This window comes from Camelus bactrianus, chromosome 6 (assembly GCF_048773025.1).
Source record: "Camelus bactrianus isolate YW-2024 breed Bactrian camel chromosome 6, ASM4877302v1, whole genome shotgun sequence".
NCBI lineage: Eukaryota > Metazoa > Chordata > Mammalia > Artiodactyla > Camelidae > Camelus > Camelus bactrianus.
The window spans coordinates 82917703-82934065 of NC_133544.1; the positions used below are offsets into that span (position 1 = coordinate 82917703).

General features: G+C 39.7%; 1 protein-coding gene and 1 long non-coding RNA gene across 4 annotated transcripts in view; one reads left to right on the plus strand and one right to left on the minus strand.

Annotated features, from left to right (window-relative positions):
• The window catches only part of UNC13C (unc-13 homolog C), a 639986-nt gene that overhangs the window by 564508 nt on the left and 59115 nt on the right, over nt 1-16363 (plus strand). For both annotated transcript variants that reach the window (XM_074366154.1, XM_045506261.2), the window contains 3 exons: nt 3087-3236; nt 9395-9518; nt 11829-11885. In XM_074366154.1, coding sequence (XP_074222255.1) covers nt 3087-3236; nt 9395-9518; nt 11829-11885 — 331 coding nt within the window. The remainder of the gene's footprint in view (nt 1-3086; nt 3237-9394; nt 9519-11828; nt 11886-16363) is intronic.
• Nucleotides 1-16363, minus strand: part of LOC123612629 (uncharacterized) — a 321171-nt gene that overhangs the window by 30299 nt on the left and 274509 nt on the right. The window lies entirely within an intron of this gene.

Sequence of the window (16363 nt, forward strand, 5' to 3'; positions counted from 1 at the left end):
CTAGGTGGATTTGCCAAAAACTGGCAGACAGAAGTGATTTTTAGATGAAATGCAGGTGTTGCTTCACCCGGGATTAATGCTAAGGTGGAATGGCACCGTATTTTAGTCTCCAGTAGTCCTTCCTCCACCTGCCTGATCCCACACACACAGCTGGCTTCTGGGGGGTGCCTACCAGACGGGTCTGTTGTAGGAACCTGTTTGCACATTTTTGGATTGTGGATATCATACTTTCTGCTTGGTCTATCTTCCCCCTAGTACACTGATTTGAGAATCAGTCCACAGAAAAGTAGCTATTTCACAGGTGAGTATTACTACAGTCAGCAGGGTCACTGCTGCCTCAGAGGGAAATCCCCTCATTCAAATGTTCCAACATTATTTACTTTTCTATTGTCCCAAGTATCTACCACCACCACCCCCTTGTCACCTTCTGCACTATCCCCACTGCCACCCTACCCTACAGCCACTCCCGGACAAAAGTCCAAAGGCAGATCCAGCCAGAAAAAAAGCCCAGTGGTCAGACACTCAGCCTCCTTGAAACCTAAGCCTGAAACAGGATATTCTGGCCAGTGAGAGAACTATGCAGAGAGCCAAGGAATCAGCCACCTCCACAGGGCAAACTGAGACCCAAGCATCAAGGAGCCGGATACGGAAGGGCAGGAATGGTGGTATCACCAGTGAGGACAGCCACAGAGAAGTCAGGAGCCAAAGATGGAAACAGGCAAAACATGACGTAGAAGAAGAATCAGGCCTTGACGATATGCTCAAAAATAGGGACCAGTATATTTATAAACCTGCTACACTGGGAACAAGAAAAACACCCAAGTTGTGATAATTTAAAATATATCAAGGATTTCTCATCCAAAACCTAGAAAAATTAAACATTTTACAACAGACTAAAATATTTTCTTAATGTCAATTTGAAAATAAAAGGTCTCCTGTGTGCCGTAAGAACAAGTAATTTTCTGGTTTGTTCATTGACGCATCCTCAGCCCTCGTAACTGAGACTGGCACACAGGAAGTACTAATTAAATATTTGTAGCATGCAGGCAAGCACTGATATTTATATTCTTTCTATTTAATGAATAATGAAAGCATTCTATAGTGATACTTCCTAAACTTCTGTATAAAGTAGGAGGAATTAATGCACTTGGATCCTTCTCAGATAACACATTCTGTGCAATCACTGTGTGTGGAGGAAGAAGAGGAAGGGGACTGACTTGGCTGCAGCACTGAAATGAACTCCTTCCTTCTCACTGTTCCCATGATGTGATCATTTCACAAGTTTTCATTTACCCCCATTCTCCTCCTTGGCTTTTTTCTTGCCAGCCTGCACATATATTCTAATTACCCCTGTTGTTGGAAGTATGAAAGTTAACAGACCGCATGGAGGGATGGTGGCGAGGCAAAGTGGCTCTCTGCTATTTAAATCTCTTACTATTGGATGCTGCTTAGGTAAGAACCACCAAAACTGGTGTAGAGGATGTGAAGAATGAACACAGTAATACCGAGGGTTACTCTCCACAGGCTGGGTTAAGTCTTTAGAGTGGTGAGGCAGAGTGGGTGGGCGGACCAAGGATGGTCCATTGGTACATGCAGCCAGTGCTTCCTGAGGATCTCATGCTGTGGGTGTGCAGCACTGGAGGGAAAAAGGTCCTTCCCTCATAGAACTTACATTCTATTGGACCAAGAGCCAGAAAAATAAACAAAAACTATATAATGTGTCAAATAATGAAGAATGCGATAAAGAACTGTGAGGAAATGGAGAAGGATAGGAATGTCATTTCAGGTTGAGTGTTTAGTAAGGACTTTTCTGAGGAGGTGACCTTTGGCTTATGACTGTAATAAGTAAGGGATGGAGACACCCATGAGAAACTGCATGGAGGAGAAGACCTAATAGTGGTCATGAGATAAGTGTCCTCAGAGAATTCTAAGAACACCAAGAAGATGACTGTGGCTGGACTGCAATGAAGGGGAGGGAGGAATGGTGAGAAATGACATCAGAGAGGTTTCCAGGGCCAAAATATATTGGCATGTAATTAAGTCCATGAAATACATTCTAGGTTTTGTTTTAAGTGGATCTCAAAGCCATTGAAGATTTTCAGCAAGAGAGGAGCATGATCTGGTTTCTATCTTAAAAGACACCTGTAGAGTGTTGAACAGAGAGACAATGTAGGAAATTATTGCACAAGTTGAGGTTAAAGGTAATAGTGGGTTGGTCTACAGTAGCTTTGTGGATCCATAATAGATCCTCACACTTAATATACTTTATAAAGGTTTGCTGATAGATTGGATGTTGAGTATGAGAAGAATTCATTAGACTTTTAAGTAAAAGGGTACATAGGCAGTTTAATATAATGGTCTGGATTTCAGACTAGAAATCACCTCTGTAGATGTATATTTGGTCAACCATGAGACTAGATATGGTGGCCAAGGAAGTGATTTATGATGGTAAAGTGGAGTGGTCCAAAGATGGAGCCTAGAGGTAGGATTGCCAATGTAGGGTTGTCAGATAAAATATAGCATATGCCCAATTAAATTTTAACTTCAGATAAAAATGGACAATGTTTACTTAACTTTGTCTCAAATTTACACTAAAAAATATTCACTATCTGAAATTAAAATTGCCTGGGCATCCTGAGTTTTAATTTGCTAAGTCTGGCAACCCTATTCCAATGGTTAGAAGTTAGACAATTGAGAAGGAGCAGCCAGTGAGGCTGGAAAGCCAAGAGGGTGTGGAGTCCCAGAAGCCAAGTGAAGAGGCTGTACCCAGATAGTCAGTTTTCCAACAATGCTCAGAAAAACATCTCAGTGATTACTGTAAGAGATGAGGCCAAACAAACCCCTAACTTAAATTAACTCAACCTGAAAAGCATCATTTTTATCTACTTTACATATAAGGATTCCAGGTAAGCTTCCATTGCAACACAATTTTTGCAGCTGAACAGTAAGTTTGAAAACTAATGAGCAAAGGAAATCACACCACTGGAAACAGATCCAACTCCTGGGGGGGCTGAATTTAACAGACACAGGCAAAGGAAGCCACACATGTTTGCTTTTATTTTAGAATTTTTATTCCTTATTTTTAGTTTCCAGCTTATCATTGAAGAGTGCATAAAACAGATGAGTTTTGAACTAAATCAGATGAGAGCCAATGGAAATACCACATCTAATAAGAACAGTGCTGCAATGGACGCAGAGGTGGTATTACGACCGCTCATGGACTTCTTGGACAAAACGTAAGTATTCTGCCCAGTTTTCTCTTTACTCACTACCCTAAATTTGACTGATACGGATTTGAGAGGGAAAAAGGTTTTCTACTATGTAGGATGGCTTTAAAAGAGCTGCAGAAATAGATCAATTCATTAAAAGAAGCAAAATGCTTAACTAATTACTAGACGGGAAAAGAGAGGGACTGACTGTACGGAAAAGGAAAACTGGAGAGAAAATAAATATTGCTAATTAAGGAGGTTGCTCTTCTGAGGCAGAGAGAGATTTAAGATTTCATAGTTCTCAGATAACTTCTTGGACATACGGAAAAACTGAGCTGAGTCCAGAATATCTAAGTTCATGTCAAAAACCTGCTGAAGAAGACAATGGCAAAATGTGACCAGAATTAATTCAGCTCAGAGGCAAGTAGATTGCTGCCCAACTCCACCTTCAGTAACTTATTTACTGAGTATCCATCTGTATCAAACTCTAGCCTGAGCCCTGGACAGTGATAACACAGAGTCAGAGTCCCAGACTCCATGGAAATTACAGTCCATAGTGGTGGGAGTGGGTGGCATGGAGGCCTCATGACCAAGTAAGACAGTGTTCTTAACCAGAAAGTTTTGTTTGTTTACACCTCTCTTCACTCTTCCTCTTAGAAATACTAAATTTCTAAGTTATGAGTAGGGTCCAGACACCTATATTTCAAAATGTGTCCACAATAGGGAACCATTGATCTAAAGCAAGAGGTATGATTTCTTAAATAGTGACACTTAAAACCAGAACTGATCTGACCAAGGAGGTAAAAGACTTACACATGGAGAACTACAAAACGTTGATTAAAGAAATTAAAGATGACTTAAAGAAATGGAAAGATAGCCCATGCTCTTTGAAAGAATCAATATCACTAAAACGGCCATACTGCTCAAGGCCATGTACAGATTAAATGTGATCCCTATCAAATTACCCAGGACATTTTTCACAGAACTAGAACAAACAACCCTACAATTTATATGGAATCACAAAAGAGCCAGAATTGCAAAAGCAATACTGAAGAAAAAGAATGATGCTGGACAAATGTCCCTCCCAGACTTCAGACAATACTATAGAGCTAATAAGAAATCAAGACAGCATGGTATTGGCATAAAAACAGATATATAGATCAATGGAACAGAATAGAGTGGCCAGAAATACACCCACAAACTTTTGGTCAATTAATCTTCGACAAAGGAGGCAAGAATATACAATGGAGAAAAGACAGTCTCTTCAGCAAGTGGTATTGGGAAAACTGGACAGCTGCATGTAAATCAGTGAACTTAGAACACACCCTCACTCCATACACAAAAGTAAACTCAAAATGGTTTAAAGACTTAAATGTAAGACAAGACACTATAAATCTCCTAGAAGAAAATATAGGTAAAGCATTCTGACATAAATCTTAGCAATGTTCTCCTAGGGCAGTCTTCCCAGGCAATAGAGGTAAGAGCAAAAATAAACAAATGGGACCTAATTAAATGTATAAGCTTTTGTACAGCAAAGGAAGCCGTAGGCAAACCAAAACAACCACCTATGGAATGGGAGAAAATATTTACAAATGATGCAACTGACAAAGGCTTAATGTCCAGAATATAAGAAAAAAAAACTCAATCCATAAATGGGAAAAAGACCTAGACAAGCAATTCTCCAGTGAAAACTTACAAATGGCCAATAGGCACATGAAAAAATGCTCAATATCGCTCATTATCAGAGAAATGCAAATCAAAACTACAATGAGGTATCACCTCACACCAGTCAGAATGGCCATCATTCAAAAGGCCACAAACATAAAATGCTGGAGAGGATGCGGAGAAAAGAGAACCCTCCTACACTGTTGGTGGGGATGTAGTTTGGTGCAGCCATTATGGAAAACAGAATGGAGATTCCTCAAAAACATAAAAATAGATTTACCATATGATTCAGTAATCCCACTTCTGGGTACATATCTGGAAGGAACTCTAATTTGAATAGATACAAGCACCCCAATGTTCACAGCAGCACTACAGACAATAGCCAAGGCATGGAAGCAATCTAAACACCCATCGACAGATGACTGGATAAAGAAGTTGTGATATATTTATACAATGGAATATACTACTCAGCCATAAAAAAGAATAAACTAATGCCATTTGCAGCAAGGTAGATGGACCTAGAGATTGTCACTGTACGTGAAATAAGCCAGAAAAAGAAAGAAAAATACCATATGATATCACTCATATGTGGATTCTAAAAAAAATTTTTTAAAAAGACACTATGAACTCATCCACAAAACAGAAACAGATTTACAGGCATAGTAAACAGTCTTATGGTTACCAGGCAAAGGGGGTGGGAATGGATAAATTTGGGAGTTTGAGTTTACAGATGTTAGCCACTATATGTACAAATAGATATTAAAAAGAAGTTTCTGGTGTATAGCACAGGGAACTATGTTCCATATCTTGTAGTAACCTTTAATGAAAAAGAATATAAAAATGAATACCTGTATGTATATGCATGACTGGGACATTGTGCTGCACACCAGAAATTGACACACTGTAACTGACGGTACTTCAATATGAAAGATAGAGAGAAAAAGAAAAATGATAAAACCAGAACTAAAGGTAGAAAAGCAAAAAATAATTTTGAATACCTACCAACGGACCGGGGAGCTACTTGATAGTTTACATATATTACCCCATTTAATACTGTTGTGGCAAATTAGTTAATACCAAAGAGACCAAGATAAATAAGAAGGATACAGTGCCTTTCTTTAAAGGTGAGGACAGCAAAGAAGGAATCAGGGAGGAGAACCTCTGCATGTATGTGTGACTTCTACTCTAATTCCATTTCCCTCGGCTTATAAGCTTACTGCGTAAGTAAAACTAATGTTCTTACCACTTTAATTTCAGTATTTGGTAGAAAAGTTAAATCTTATTTTCTGCTCACTATGAGGAAATACCTGGAAGGTAGGTGAATAGGTAATTGGGTGGCTTGGCAGGAGGTAGGAAGGCAAGTGACGTAGAAGGAGAAAGTAGAAGAAAGGAAGAAGAGAGAGGAAGCCTTCTTTATATCTTTAGTTTCTTAATGGAGACTCTTAACCACCTCATTTCCTGTAGAAGCCCTTGGAATTGCTGTCCTCTTATACAGCTGTTTTCTATGGAACAGACAGAACTGAATCACACCAACACACTACCATTAGGGTGTAAATGTGATGTGAATGGAGAGCAGGACCGAGCAGTCCCGATCCTCTTAAAACTCCTACTGGAATGCCTTCTGCTTTTGGAGTAGAAGCCAGCAGTTTGGAGACATGTCATTTATCATTAGCAAAATTACTTATTTTTGCATGTACTGTAACAGAAGCTGTGGGACATACAGGAAGTTTGAAGTTATCCTCCTACTGCTGTCTACTCGTTGAGGGACCTTGACGCTACTTCACCATCTAATCTATAAAGTGGATCGGCCCTTGTTTTCAGTACATTTAGATTCTTTTTTAACTCAGTCTTAATTTTCTAATTGTACTTTATTCTATCATCATATATGTAATTTCCTCTTAATTCTTAGCAGAAAGAGACAATATATAAAAATAGAAAAACGTCAGTGAGCTTTAAAAATTGATGAAAGAGATTTAAAATTTTTGGAGAGAGATTATATGAAGCATTGCTAGTTGTGGAAATTTTCAGGGTAATATAGAATGCATAACCATAAAGCCACTTGTTAGGACACATTTTGAAAAGCTAGGTATTAATTCTGTTCTCAAGAAGTTAACAGTTTAGAAAGAAAAAATAATAAGAAAAGTACAACAAATGAACACAGTAAGGTGTAAAATAATCTCCCGTTCAGATGACCAGGAGAAAGGTCAGTGGGGTTGGGTCTTCCTTAAACACATGTAGGGTTTGGATGTACAGTAACGAGGGGTGGGCACGCCACGGGGAGGGAAAACAGCCAAATAGATTTTCATGAGAATAGGATCAAGTGTATGACAGGAACCCTCTATTGCCAGCAAGTATACGTGGCGTTTGAAAATTGTCTGGTTAATCGGTTGAGTGGTTAGCCAAAACAGATAGAGCTCAAATTCCAAAATGTATGTTGTTCAGTTTGCATTATTAAGTGGGTTAATCCAAATTAAGGAAGCAGTAGCTAGATTGCCCCCTCTTTTCTGTTATTTAAAGAGGCCAAAAATCTTCAGGGTGGTTTTGAGACAATCCCCTTAAAAATTCTTACATTATTTATGTATAGGCTCTCTCTGTGTAGCCTCCCTAAATAAAACATCGTATTTCTTTATGCTTCATTTTCTCTGCCAAGACGTCATGACTCTATAAAACAAGCTATAAAGTCCATTTCCAGCTAGCAGAAATCCCATGCTGAGCTGCAAACAGGTCAACGATTTTATTCCTATTGGTTCCGTTCCAGTTTAAACAGGGTTATTTAGCATGCGAAGGATGTGAGCTGGCCATAAAATCAAGATCAATTTTTAAACCCAGACCTTTTGCAAATGGAAATTACACATCTGCTGCAAAATTGGCAGATTTGTTGTATCTCAGATCATCCTAGGAATTTCTCCAAGGAAAGGTTCTGCTGTCATGACCAGTCACCTCGTTCCTACCCTATGTCCATATAGTATCTACCAGCAAGCTAGGAATACCACGTTGGAACAATGGTTTCCAAAATCGCGGGGCTACAGATTCCCCAGCTATGCTTCAGGGGCCCCCACCTCTCCTCTTCATCCAGAGGAGGTCACTTTAGATATTAGGTACGTATGTACAGCAAAGTTAGGAGGAATACTTCTGTTTGGAAACGCGGTAGGATCTCTCTCTCTGCCCCTCACACATCACATGCCTTTTAAGTATTACTTACTTAAATGTTAACATCAATGATACGTATGTGAATATTTAAAAGTCAATCCTTTCTCTATTAGAACCAGGACCTAATTTATAATTTTAGTCCAGAAGTAAGAGTACTTAGCAGAAGTTTAGTATGACTCCATGAGGCTAGCCTGCAATAATATGACCCACTTTGGGCCCTCTGGGATTAACTCTTATTAAAGGAGGCGCAAAAGAGTTCAGTGTCATAGGCTACATCCCGCAGGTCTGTATGCAGCACTGTGCCTGTGTGTCCTGCTGGGTCTTCACACACAAGCGCGTTACCAAGGGCAGCATGGGGGCACGGGATGAGACACTGGATCTCAGTCCTTACTCACTAGCTTCATTCCTTAGACAAGTTCCCCCACCTCTCTGAGCTGATTTTTGATTTCTAAAATGGACATACTAATAAATGAGAAATATCTGCAGAAGAGATTTCTAAACCAAAGTGTTACAGAAATGTTTGATGATGTTACCACCATTATCTCACCATGAGAAGAATTTGTAAGAAATCCCTTAAGCCTATTAAAATTGGTAAATTGGGAACCTAAAAAAACGACTCAGAGAAAGAACAAATTTGTGGTTGCTGGAAACAGGTGAAGGGGATCAAAATGTACAAACTTCCAGTTACAAGATAAATAAGTTCTGAGGCTGTAATGCACAGCATATATACAGTATATGTAGTAACTCTAGGTAACAATACTATATTGTATATCTGAAAACTGCTCTAAGTAGATCTTGAAAGTTCTTATCATCACCAGACAAAAAATGTTTACTGTGAGGTGATGGATTTAAACTGAACTTACCATAGTGATCATTTCATAATAGGTACATGTATCAGATTATTATCTTGTGCACCTTAAACTTACGTGGTGTTATAAATAAGATTGGTAAATTTTGGCTCTTGAGTGAAATTATATGCATGTTTGCCATGTTGTTACATTGGTCCAGTGCCAGGTCATTATGAAAATGTGTTTCTTTGGGGTTTAGCCTGGAGTAAATACAAGTCAGGAATGTAGGTCAAAACCATGTATTTTGGGGGCCTTGATGTCAGTTTAGAAAGCAATTTAAGAAAACACATAACTTTGAATTTATTTTCTACCAAAGAGTGAATTATCTAATGTATAATATGATTAAATCAATTTTTGATATTAGATATGTCTTTAGCAAATGAAATTGAGCATCTGAAATTTATAAAGGCCTATTCAGGTATTTGAATCTCAGTATTGAAAAATGTGAATTTCTGATCAATGAAATAAGATAATAGCTTGAGAAGAGACTTATGAGTGAGTATGCATCTTACTGTGTTCCAGATTAAGTCTCTCAGCAAAAATCTGTGAGAAAACAGTCCTGAAGCGAGTGTTGAAAGAGCTATGGAAGCTAGTTCTTAACAAAGTAGAAAAACAAATTGTTCTCCCTCCTCTGACGGATCAAACAGTAAGTATTTAAACGAACGTTTGTAATACCTTCAGTATCCCATCTAATTGTTTTCTGCTTAAGTGCATGGTTTTGATCCAGACGAAATTGTAATTAAATTCATTTTGGAAAAAAGAGTTCATACAGTGTCTTAGCAGTGATCATTCCAGTGCCATTTCCTTAAACAAATCCATTTTAAATTGCCACAACAGTAGTCAAACTTCACACTTACTTGACATTTCAAACTTCACCTCTTGAAAAAAAATGTATTAAAGTTTGCCTTTAGGGTTATCTGGTCTAGACATATAATTTTTTCATTTATTTTTACTATAAACCCCCAGGAAAATGGATTTAGGATTGAATATTCCTGCTGTGTTTCTTTCTGCAATTTTCCAGTTAAAGAAGATAAATCCAACACAGCTATCTAGAATTGTTTTCACCTTTCCCTTTTGCTTTTATCTGTTGCCTTCCCACTTAGAGGTTAACATAGGAGACATCTTTTAGTGAATTTGAAAAACATGATTGTATCATACACAGTAAAATAGGAAAAAAACAGAAAACACAATTGCCAGCAAAGTTAGACAGTGGTCAAGTGGATACACTGTCCAGCAGTCGTAGTTCACCAATCCTGAGCCAAGCGAGGCAAGAAGTAACCGTAACAAGTGCCTGCTACGGGATCACTTTTTTCTGTGACTGAGGAACACAGGGTGATATACATGATGAGTAAACAGAAACTAAACCTGAAATACAAAGTGGCATTATCATGCACACTCAGTTTCTATCTATCCAGTGAAATCATACAGAAAATATTTTCTTGCGAAGTGTTCCAAGAAGCAGATACATGTTTTTGTTGATTTACTGCCAGACAGTGACTTTAACAAGAAAATATAAATTACTTTGAGTTTTGCCTCACGCCATGAGCGTGTGGTATAATCTTATAGCCTACGCCTGTGGGTAAGCAAATCACATACAGAAACACACACACACCTTCTTCTGCTACAATACGTAAGGCCTTTCTATAATACCGTTAGCTATCACTTAATTGGTGATGTTCATGCAGTCTGGAGGTTGGGTTGCTTTACAAGTTTTCCTAGGTGAGAGGATTGAGAATGTAACAGAAGAGCTGTAAGCTTCAGCAGAAAGGGAAAGACCACTCAGTTTGGCTACTACACAAGCAGGAACCCTTTCATCCTCATTTTTTAAAAAGATAAAAAAGAGGGGGAAGGCATACTTGCACATAAGCCTTTTATCCTGAAAGATGCACCCTGCGTGGCTCATATGTGGCAGGCCACCCTCCCGCTGTGCTCAGAACTCCACTTGTGGCCGCGCTGTCTCAGCCCACAGTAGCACTCCATTGTTTCACTGTTGGTTGGTTGGGGTTTTTTGCGTTTTTCAGTATCCCTCAAGCCAGCCGCCATCCCACTGAGCTCCCTGTGAGCTGTCCACGCCATCTCCCAAAGAAGCACGTACTGTTTCTGATAGTTCTTCGGTAACAAAACTGCATGGACACTGTGCTGCCCACCACTATTTTCCCCATAAACCCCCCTCTTTCTATGGCACAGTTTTATAGAAGATGAGGTTCAAGAGTACACGTCATGTTAGAGCAGAAATGCTATGCATGACATTATATTTTTTGATATAAGGTCTTCCCTAGGGGAGTTTACCGTCACCTCAGTGCTCTCAAGCGTTGAGTTCTCCGAGTATGGGTTTCCCAGTGAACACGCACGCTCCACTGGAAAACTGGAGAATACTACTGCAGAATAGCTGGTTTCCCTTACTGTGAACATATTCCAGGATACTCCTTTATTCTGATGTTTTTGTAGCTCTCCTCAGGGCCTTTGGGTTCCAGGGAAAACCTCAGGCTGAGGGAAGAGTTAAGTGGGCAGGTCTCTGATAGATTGGACAGCATTTCAGGAGGACCAGCTCCACCTTCTTCAGCTCTGTATCTTGAAATTTTGCATAGATTTTGTATTGGGGGTTAGAGATTGGAGTGAAGGAGTTGCCTCTGCTACGAATAAATAAATACAAGCCAAAGCTCACTGATATAATCCCTATGCTACGTTAAACTGGCGACAATAGCAGTGAGCCGTTCAGTAACTGAGACTAGAACTTCCAGAAGTGGGGTGCCTGTGAGGACAGTTATATTGCCAGTAGTACTAGATACCTTTGACCCAATTTATAAAATCAACCAGTTATGGGCACGTGGCATAAAAGTCACAGAAATAACAAGGAAAATGGAGCACGCTGTCTATTGACCACATTTCTACTTTGCTGCTACTGAAGATCTTATGACTGAGTCTTCTCTCTCCTTTTCTATGTGTGTGTCTCTAGGGACCCCAGATGATTTTCATCGCAGCTAAAGATCTTGGACAATTATCAAAACTGAAGGTAATAAGAATAAAGAAATCAGTAGTTGTCTGTGAACAGTAATGAGCTAACTATAGCTCAGCAAGAAACCATTCTCCTATGAGTAATGGTTTCTAATATGGCGGGACTCAGAAGATATGTGTCTGTGATCTCACAGTCTGCTTTAAGGATGAGTCAAATCAAAATTTAGGGGCTGAATATTACTGCTTTCTTTTCCCCCCATATTTCTCATATTTTCCAATTGGTAGGGCAATTGGGAATTTTTGAGTTTGTGTTGTAACATTCAGCATTACTGCTTTTGGAGTAAATTAGAGAACATATTTTCTTTTATATACTAAATTGACTTTATGTGAATAAAGGCAAAACAGAATGCTTCACAGAAATCCAGTAACAATCTAGAGAAGTCTTAAAGGCACAAAACCTAACGTGGGAAAACAGAATTCATCACAGCAGACACTGAGCTTGTGAACATAATCAACCCCATTGTAATAAGGATTTGCTGACTCAGTAACCCTCTGCTTTATTATTGCTTGAGGTCCACAAGACTTTGCAGTTGTGCAGGGAACCTCATTTTCTTTCCCTCTAGAATAGGAACTTGACTGGTTAAAAAACATACTGGAGTTCTGTGACTGGCTTTCCTCACTCAGTGTCATGTCCTCCAGGTCCATCCATGTTGTAGCATATGAAAAGATTTCCTTCTTTTTAAAGGCTGAATAATATTCTATTGTAGGTATATACATTTTTTTCCATTCATTTGTCAATAAACCACACATACAGGCCAACAAGATGCCCATAGTTGAAATAAATGTTGTTCTTGTTCCTATTAGAATACAGTGTAGCCTGGAGATGAGTTCCAGATACAGCCCCCCTTGGTTCAAATTCTACCTCAACTGCTTCCAACTATGTGACTTGTCAAAGTCTTTAACCTTTCTAATGTTTGAATTTGGCATTTCTAAAATTCAGATACTGTTAGCACTTGGTTCATAAGATTATTGAGGACAAGTGAGGTAATACATGCATTATCTTTGCATGGTGACAGAAAAGAGTCTGCCACCCCCCACTTATAGAGGGGGCTATCTTGCCTCCTCCCCCAGCTCAGAGTTAGGTATCACTGGAATTGACGTGCGTGTGTACAACACAGGGGAAGGATAATCCATCTAACTGCATAATTACTTACTAAGGGAAAACAGGTGCCCTGCAATTTCAGTACCTTATTATATCACCTACACTATCCCGTTCATCAGAAAAAAATTAAAAGTCAGTAGTCCATTTAGAAGATATAACCATCACATAAAATTGCTTCTTACACATGTTCAATGATACTGATTGTTCAGAGGGAGAGGAGAAGGTAGATATTACTGTTAAACTATTGTTTTGGATCTTTGATCTCTGTAGCTTTCCTAATCCTTCTTCTTACCTCCCGGGGATTTCTAGTCCCTACTTTGAGAAATGGATTTATACAGTGTTGAAGTTTTTCATACAAAACCCTGAAGGTGAAATAGCAGTGTCTTATTACAAAAGAAATAGCCTTGGCCATGTGTCTGGCATCTGTGTGACATCAGGAAACATACTCTATCTCCCCTAGCTTCAGTTTCCTGAGTTGAATGTTATATCAGATATAACTGTTTCAGTTTCAGGTGATGGAAAGCCAGACTAAAAAAGCAAGGAAGGAATTTATTGCTCCATGAAATTTTATAGTCCCAGGATAACGCTGGTTTCCATCACTGCTTGATTAAGAACTCAGACAATGTTACAGAACCCAGTTACTCACTATCTCTCAACTCTGTTCTTTGTTTGACTTACTGTCAAAACTAACTTCCCTTCCTGTTTGTAAGATGATTCCCTGCTTATATCTAACAGTTTTGAACTTGAAATCCTATCAAAAAGAACACCCACCTTGATGCAAGGAGTTCTAGCACAAAGACCACTGCCACATGGCTAGCTCTACTAAGAGTTATTAGCATTCTCAGGCCAACCTCTGTGGCCTAGGGAAGGACATAAAACATTTGGCTTAACTCACATACCCATACCTGAATTAGGGGTGCAGTCAACCCTATTCACATTGTGTCACACCCAGCTCACACAATGAGTAGGGGTAGAGACAGGTTTCCCTAGTGGGCATATGCATGCTATGTGGGAAAAATCAGAGTCCACAGAAAACTTTAGGTCCTTTTGCAGTCTCAAAATTTCTTCAACTGAGTGAATTCTCTTTTGATTATGGTAAACTAAATGCAAATTATGAATAAAATGTCCCAAAAGAGTTATCAACACTGAAATAATCAGAAGGACTAACAATAGGATCTTGTTATCCATAGGTGATGAGAAAAAACTTAGTTTTGAATCACTTTAGTTATTATTTGAATTATAGAGCAATAGGCCCTCTCTGTTTTTCTGTAAAAAAATAAAGTCTAACTGAAATACAGAACTGAAAATTTTATAAAGCTGTTTACCCATATTTTACTAGAGTGTCACTTCCATTTTTTTTTGTTTTGTTTTGTTTTCTTTTCATGTTAAACCATGGGTCTTTACCTTTATCATGTACTAGTTTGAAAGCAGATTTCATCCACAGGAAAACTGCCATTTGAAATAATTGTACTGATGGATAAATTCAGAAATTCTGAATAGAAATATTAGCAAAAAAAAAAAAAAAAAAAACAAAACAAAACCTAACTTACTTAAAAGAACACAGGACCAAGGAAAATAGAACTATGAGGGAAACTGATTGCTTATCTGCATATAACTTAGAATTAACTCATTAAACAAGTATTCATGAGGGGTGGTGCCAAGATCATGGAATAGAGACTCACAGCTCACCTTCTCCCACTAATACAACAAGAATTACATCTATAAACCCACTCAGTCACACAGAACACCTACCAAACTCTGGCAGAGTGTTTTTCACTTTGAAATACAAAATCGATAATGGGACTGGTTCTGCAGGGAGGGAGCAATAAAGGAAGAAAGACACTCCCACTCTGGGACACCCCCTTTCCAGCCAGGAGGTCAGCGGGGACAGAAGCGGAGCTTCCAAGGCTCAGAGGAGAAAGTGGCAGCCACCTTGAAGACAGAACTAAGGGAAACTGGCCCAGAGGGTCCCTGCGATCCTCAGCCCTAAGACACAAGCCAGCAGGAAGAAGCTGTGACTGATTGCTGGATACCAGCGAGGAGCCAGGCAGAGGGCAGTAGCCCACTGCACAGAGGCAGGCTCAGGGGACTGGAGTGTGGTGTGCGCTCTGGTTGGGGGTGTGTGTGGAACAGAACATCCTGGGACCCCCATAAAAAGCACCATTGTTGGGGTGGGGAGGAATGCATGCAACACAGCCACTGCTATAGATGCTGTCTCTGTGGGCTCCATTGTTGGTGTGTTCTCCAAGAAGAGAGGTGGGGCCTGGTCACAGCCATCATTGCTGCACAGAGGCAGGGCTGAAAGCTGAATCCATACCAAGCAGCCCTGCAGCTTCACAGGCAGGACTGAAATTTGTTACAGCCCCAGGCAGAGAAGGTAAATTTGCTCTCTCTGAACTCTTCGCGGACCCGCACCTCTGGGATGAACAGGCAATGAGCAGAATTCTGACTCAGTGGGAGCGAGTACAGGTATTTACAACAAGCTGCCCTGGACCATAGGTGGAGGCAGGGCTGGGGTCTGTGCTGACCCTGTGGTACACCAGATTCAGGTTTGTGACTGCACGCTTGCTATGGTGGGTTCTAGCACCTGACATTGGTGGATCTTCACTGGTGGTTCCTCGGGCTCAGAACCTGGGGACACTAGAGCAGGTAGCCAACATTCCTGCAGCTAAGGCAGTGTCAACAGAGTACTCTGTAAGCCTGCAGGACATCTCCTGCCTATTCTTCCCAACTGAAGCACTCCAACCCTGCCTACTACACGCCACAGCTCAGAAACAGGACTAGGAGAAATCCATACAGCCAGAGAAATGTAAGTAAAATGAAGAAGGAGAACCACTCCCAATTAAAAGAACAAGAGAAATCCCCTGAAAGAACAATCAATGAAACAGACTTCAATAGTCTACTAGATCATGACTTCAAAAAAGGGAATGATCAATGCAGTAAAGTAGCTACAAGAGAACATCAATAGAGACAAAATATTTCAAAAAGGAAATCGAAACTATAAAGAAGAGCTGATTAAAAACAGAAAACTCAATTGCTGAGAGAAGAGCTGAACTACAGGCAGTCAAAAGCAGACTAGATAATGCAGAGGAACAAATAAGTGACTTAGAAGACAGGATAATAGAAGTCACCCAATCAGAACAGCAGATAGAAAAGCAAATAAAAACCAGTGAATGCAATATAAGGGACCTATGGGATAATATAAAGCATGCTAACCTATACACAGTAGGGGTCCCAGAAGAAGAAAAAGGGGATTGAAAAGGTATTTGGAAGAAACCACGACTGAAAACTTTCCAAACCTAAAGAAGGAAACAGACATCCAAGTAAAGGAGGCACAGAGAGTCCGAAGTAAGAAGAACCGAAATAGACCTACA